The 7172-nt window shown below is 40.2% G+C and overlaps 1 protein-coding gene across 1 annotated transcript in view; it reads right to left on the reverse strand.

Moving 5' to 3' along the window:
• Nucleotides 1-3710: 3710 nt before the first annotated feature.
• Nucleotides 3711-7172, reverse strand: part of LOC125231368 — a 3947-nt gene continuing 485 nt past the window's right edge. The window contains exons 2-4 of the mRNA XM_048136814.1: nt 6527-6687; nt 5636-5792; nt 3711-3830 (exon numbers count right to left, since the gene is read on the reverse strand). Of these exons, the coding sequence (XP_047992771.1) occupies nt 3726-3830; nt 5636-5792; nt 6527-6687 (423 nt within the window). The 3' untranslated portion in view covers nt 3711-3725. The remainder of the gene's footprint in view (nt 3831-5635; nt 5793-6526; nt 6688-7172) is intronic.

Here is a 7172-nt window from a genome sequence, read left to right on the forward strand (position 1 = left end):
TAGGGTATTCGGTATCACCTTATCCGGCCACGTCTATGTTACTTAAATAAGGTAATTATACTATAAGAGGTCTGAGAATTCAAATTAGACCTCTCACTAGAGCAGGGGTTTCCAACTTTATCGTACCAGTCCTGACTACGAGATTTTTTTCGTGCCCCCAGATTTAGTAGTGGCTAAAAGAAAATCTATGAGGTTTCTTTATTGAGCAAAGATTCCTCGCTCCTGTGCCATCGCGATACGCCCCTGTTATTGGGAACTCCTGCGCTATAGAGCAAAGCGGTCGTAAGAATAGATAGTGTAGTGAGGAGCGATTGCTTTCGAAAACGTTCCGGGAACGATCTCAGTTTGTACATTCCGTTACGCATTCCGCTTTACATGTCCCATCGACGCTTGTGTGGCACAATTTTACACATGAGACTTAGTTAGGAGTTAATAAATTATAAATAGTAGGTTACGGTGTAAGGCACTGAGCGGCGCCGCTTAGACATTTTGATACCGCGTGTACAAAGTTAGATGTCACAGACATGACGTTCGTCTCACGGACCCTTAGACTTACCTCACTTAGGCAGCTTGTACGTTCATACTCGGCCTTTTAGACTCACCTTTATATTATCGTATCGACTATACCGGTTCTTTTTAAACATTGTTTATCTTATTGAGTAGCTTTTTTTTAATCGTTATAAACAAAGCTTTGAGCTTGTCTTATTAGTTGTAAAGGGTATCTTTATATACTTCACTTGTGCCGTTTGACGTTCATATTTTCGCATATTCTACGGTTTTCATAACTCGTATTCCTTGTAATACCTAAGTTTTTCTCTTTTGATAGTATTGGGGAGTGGGCTAAGGGAAGGTTAAGTGCTTTTTAATACATAATTAAGTAAGGGATGTAAATATTTTTTGCATTAATATAATGTACATGAGCATTAATCCGTGTACATACTGATCACGTGTAAAAACGTTTCAAGTGCTATTCGTGTATGAGTGTTAGATAAGCCACTGCCATTGAAGATTTGCCTCTTGTAATATACTCGATTTATTTTTGTCACGAAACTATTATTGTTTAGTTTTCGCTTTGTTACGGTATCAAAAATAGTAAAGATAATGAATATCCTAAGTAGAAGTTTTCCAATGAAGAATAGCGACTGGCTCGCGTAGTTGTAACTCTCGTTTGTTTTATCGTTAAGTGTTTCGTCTCGGGACGCCGTTGTTTTGTTGTTCATTATATAGCGTATAGATTGTCCCAGTTTAGGCTGTTCAGTGACAACGAATGTGCTAGTGTTACCTTTTAAGTGGTCGCAAAATTTAGATTCCATTGAGTTCCTTGTGAAGACCCGCCGATGTTTTACAACCATGTGCAATCGCAGTCCCGTTCACAAATGCCATTTATTTGTCCTCCTGTGTATGATGCAATGAGTGTTTCACAATTTCAAATATATTATTAAGCGTAACAAATTCACTATAAGGGCACGAATTTTATCTAATTATTTAATCAGTATCATTAATTTGATAATTAATATATTTATTGCACATAGGAAACGAGGTTGTAATCATGATTAATAAAATAACCAAGAAGGAGACAAATAATTTGTGTGTATATTATTTAAGATCAATTATTATATCAATATTGTATGATTGTACAGTGAACGGTCACTATGCTGGTTTCGTGCTCACTCAGTGACGTCAGAATTCTGTCGCAATCAGCTATGATTACAAGTTACAGTTGTCATAGCATTTAAATGCTACAAACTGTCTCCTGAGAAGCAATTTATAAAGCTACAACTTTATATAACTATAGTTCTGTAGAAAGCGACCAACTTTTTTTTTCGACTGAAAATCATCTTGCATTGATAAATTGAGTTGGTCGATTTTTTACAAAACTGCGGGCTTCATTGTACCTAATATGTAATATAAATGTAGGCACATAAAATCTGTATTAACACTTTTGCATCCAAGAACCCGCCTGGTGGGCACTCTGAAACTTTGCCCAGATGCCGGATGAGCTTGTCTAGTGCGTCTCCGAACTCCTGATGGGTGACTAAGGATAGTTCCAGCAGATCCAGGTTATACTTCCCTTCATACTAACATACCTTCAAGTTTAGCTTTACTCTGCACGGTGCTCATACTGTCATTTTCTGGATTACGGGATTTCTAAACTGTAATTGTCTAATATGTAATATAAATGTAGGCACATAAAATGCGTCGAGTGCGTCTCCGAACTCTTGGGTGACTAAAGATAGTCCCAGCAGGTCCAGGTTATACTTCCCTTCATGCTAACATACCTTCAAGTTTAGCTTTACTCTGCACGGTGCTCATACTGTCCTTGAGCTTGTCGAGTGCGTCTTCGAACTCTTGGGTGACTAAAGATAGTCCCAGCAGGTCCAGATTATACTTCCCTTCATGCTAACATACCTTCAAGTTTAGCTTTACTCTGCACGGTGCTCATACTGTCCTTGAGCTTGTCGAGTGCGTCTTCGAACTCTTGGGTGACTAAAGATAGTCCCAGCAGGTCCAGATTATACTTCCCTTCATGCTAACATACCTTCAAGTTTAGCTTTACTCTGCACGGTGCTCATACTGTCCTTGAGCTTGTTTTTTTTAGTAATAATGACCTCCAAAAGTTATGTAGGCTGCCCTAAAGTTATGTATACAAAAAATAGGAAATATTTTCTTACACGTTATTTTACGAAACATCAATAGCCCGGTCCACACAGAGCGAGGCAATGTGCTCACGCGACCAACGTCTAATGTAGATGTGCCTCGACCGAGGCAGGGGGCTCGGCTGAGCATAACGCGCACTGCCTTACATAGAACGTTTGCGGCGCAAGGAAATTAGCTGGCGACGTGCCTCCCTCTGTATGGACCCGGCTGATCTGTTGAATATGTCGTTGCAAAAAATGTCAACACGTTCTCAGACCATCCTATATATTAGGTATGTAAGTAAGTATACAGGATGAAATAAAAACCGGCCAAGAGCGTGTCGGGCCACGCTCAGTGTAGGGTTCCGTAGTTTTCCGTATTTTTCTCAAAAACTACTAAACCTATCAAGTTCAAAACAATTTTCCTAGAAAGTCTTTGTAAAGTTCTACTTTTGTGATTTTTTTTCATATTTTTAAACATATGGTTCAAAAGTTAGAGGGGGGAGGGACACACACACTGTTTTTCCTTTAGGAGCGATACCTATCCAACAATATATCACACGTTGGGGTTGGAATGAAAAAAAAATCAGTCCCCACTTTACATGTAGGGGGGGTACCCTAACAAAACATCTTTTTCCACTTTTTATTTTACCACTTTGTCGGCGGTATTGATATACATATTGGTACCAAATTTCAGCTTTCTAGTGCTAACGGTCACTGAGATTATCCGCGGACGGACGGACGGACAGACAGACAGACATGGCGAAACTATAAGGATTCCTAGTTGACTACGGAACCCTAAAAAGGACTGTTCAAACTTTTCGATAGTGACTTTTGAGGTCATAGTACTCACAGTGCATAGCTTTTATTATGGGACCAATGCAGAGATCTCGAGAAAAAAGGCTGTTCCATAGAAATGAGCTGCATCATGACAGTCGAAATGTATGAAATAGGCAAAATTTTCAGCATAGGTCCCATAATAAAAATTGTTCATTATGACCTCCCACCCATTTAGAATCTTTCGCCGATAAACCATAGCTTAACTGACAATCGCTGTTGATTAATGTGTGTTTTACAGAAACAATTAGATTAATGGTCGTTATGTGTGAAGCCATACAGTCTATAATTGATTACCTTGCCTTGCATGCCGTCCAATGTCGTGGCGGTGGTATTTACATACTGGTCGGTCTGCTCCTGTGGGAATTAGGATTTATAATAGTATTAAAGGTTAACGCACATTTGACAACTTTACACTTAAGATTTTTTTTGCACACTTATCAGTCCAACGCCTACCATAAGAGCCCTCGGTAGGTTTTGGACATTGATTTAAAATTTAGGTAGTCGAAGCTGCTTTTGCGGTTGATACCTACTGCTTCTAATAAAATAAACATAGGTATAGTGCGTGGCAAACTTTTAGACTATGTGGCCTCTTACCTGCGCAGAAGCGGTTTTTCTTATTAGGTAGTTTTTTTGCTCGTATGTGTAAGATGCGCGAACTTGTCCCCAGTGTCCCCACCACCGCGCCTAATGGTCTAAAAGTTTGCCGCGAGCTTGGTAGCAAGCACGACATCACTCGCCCGTCGCGACTTCGCGACTAAATAATAAGCCTGACAGTAGATTGATAAGTGTGCAGTGACCCTAAATTAGCGCGTTTACGCCTCATAAAGTGTTTTTCCATTGCTAAAGCCCCATGAATAAAATATGCGGCATTGTTTGTGCTGCGCGTAATGACGAGTGTTAGTTGCGATGTTAACAACACATTATGTTAGTAAAACGAAACATTTGGGTGTTATAATATAAGATAGCTAATCGCATACCAGTTTGGGTGATACCATAGATTTAGATATATTAAGCTAGATTGAGTTGTTAGGCCAAAAAGTGTGTCCACATGAGAGGGTAAAGTTGGGGCTGGTGTCCCTCTCGCACTTATTGCCACTGTCAAAATCATTTGAATGACGTCATCACTGTCATACTTTGGGGATACCAGTCAATATTCAAAGTTACTACCAAATCTACTAATACCCAATTAAAGGTTTTTTTTAATTGAGCAAATTTTTGGTTTTATGGCTTCATAATAATGACTTACCAATTCGTTGCAAGGTATTAATACCCTTGCCTCGATATAATACAAAAATAATTTAAGAAGTTTATAAATTTAGTTATCATACAGGTAAAAATACTACTACTATACACTGGTCACACGTGCGAGAGGGACACCAGCCCCAACTTTGACCCTCTCATGTGGACACACTTTTGCTAGTCTGACAAGAACGCCTTTCTGCACCGGTGAGTTCAATTTAGTATGGCAAAAAAAAAGTGTGAGCTCAGTCCCTATTGAAGGTCCAATGTGACCTCGCATGTCAACACTAAATAAGGTTCAGCTGAAAGGGGTATTTACATTTACCTATCCAAACTCAGTCAACCTGACTAGCATTGTATGATACATTGTCAAATACCTAACTTAGGGTCCTTTAACACATTCAGATCCAGACTTGCTACACGCTAAGAGCATAGATAGTCGATAACATTGGGATTATTTGGGAAATGGGTATGTATCGAAAAGCGCTTACGAACAGAGAACCCTAATAGTATCTTTTTTTTTAATTATAAATGGGCTTACTCTTGACCACAGACTAGCCAAAGGCAAAGACGTGGCCTACGATGGAGTGAGCTCGCCCAGAAGATGCCTGTACACTCTTGATTTGAAGGTTGCCGGGATATATGAGCTCGGAAATATAGCCGCCGGCAAGGAATTCCACTCCTTGGGAGTGCGCATAAGAAAAGAAGAAGGAAATCGCTTCGTGCGGATTCGTGGAATATCCACGAAGTAAGGATGGAGACCGGCCGTGCGTCTAAGAGTCCGGTCACTGTTACTTAACGTGTTAATGGGTACGTACATCATCATTTGTTGTAGCTTCCTATAGATTACTTCTAGAATGATTAGGATTATTATATCACTCCTTAGCTACGATGAAGGGCTGAAAATGAAACACACTTACAGTGAGTTTATCCAACGACCGCTGGTTGGCGGTCATTTGCTGGTACATGACGCCGATCTGTCGCCAAACTTGTGACATTTCTGACTCGATTTTGGCGCTGGTGTTGCTGAGAGCTGCGGCGTGGTTTTCGATCATCTTCAGCTCTATGCTGTCAAATCTGTAAGTTTAATTTGAGATTTATTGTCGCAACTAAAAACTTTGTGCTGTATTAGGTATACTCTGTCAACCAAGTCTGTCAGTAAATAAGAACAAAGAAAACTATATGCATCCTTTTCTTTAGGGTGCTAGAGAAAAGGATACCTATAGTTTTCTTAGTTCTTATTTACTGACAGACTTGTTTGACAGAATATAATAGAAAAGGTTGTTGAAAGTCAACTTCACTGACAATCATCATCTTCAATACTCCTCCTGTGTCTGTGTCTGAAGCGAGTTCAGGCCCCGTACCCGTAGCCGAATGGCATTTCTGCGACTCGAAACGAAAACGAAACGCCGCGAAAGGTAGTCTGGCTCTGTCGCGCCAATACGCAAGAGCGATAGAGATAGATATCTACGAGCGTTTCGTTTCGTGAGCGTTTGTGCCATTCGGCTACGTACCCTGATCATATAACCGATGTCGAAGGGGAGGGGGAGGGGCATTCATTTATTATTTAACACTTGGTGGACACTATAACGCCTGTAGGCATAATCCTATTGTTCTTTCTATTGTGTATAGAGTTTATTATCCAGCAAGGTGTTAATAGGTACATTACATTTAGTTCGACTTTAAACAGGGGCAGCTGGACTAAGGAGCTAGTGGACACCATACTCAATGCGCTCTTTTATCTCAAGTACGTGGCTGTTGATAGCATTTCATGCTCAAGAATCAAGAGAGAAAACACATTTGCGTCATACCTGTCGCTAACAGACTTGTTAAGTCTTGAGCCCTGCGCGCGGACCAACTCGCCTACTTCAACTAAAATCTGATGGACGCCATATTCGATGCGCTTCTTCGTCGCCAGTACGTTGTCCGCTGTCGACTGCATCACGTGCTCGTCCTTCGCTAACGCTTGGACCTATAATAATAGTCAATAAAATAAATTAATAATAAATCAATCAATTGGGGACACCTTACATAGATCAACTTAGCCCCAAACTAAGCAAAGCTTGTACTATGGGTGCTAAACGACGATACACATACTTAAATAGATAAATACATATGTACTTATATACATAGAAAACATCTATGACTCAGGAACAAATATCTGTGCTCATCACACAGATAATTGCCCTTACCGGGATTCGAACCCAGGACCGCGGCTTAGCAGGTAGGGTCACTACCAACTGAGCCAGACCGGTCGTCAATAAGTAACAGGTCAAGTTAAATCGAAAATGAATACCACATCAAGCTTATTTTATCATGAAAAATTACGCGGATCTCAAGTCGCGAGACATGCAAAACCTACGCAGGGGCAAAGGTGAGTTGTAGTACTGTAGAAGAATGTACATATGTTAGATTAAATTAAACGCTAAACATTCTACTTAAGTGAATTTACATTCC

The sequence above is a fragment of the Leguminivora glycinivorella genome, chromosome 11, assembly GCF_023078275.1.
Source record: "Leguminivora glycinivorella isolate SPB_JAAS2020 chromosome 11, LegGlyc_1.1, whole genome shotgun sequence".
Classification (NCBI taxonomy): domain Eukaryota; kingdom Metazoa; phylum Arthropoda; class Insecta; order Lepidoptera; family Tortricidae; genus Leguminivora; species Leguminivora glycinivorella.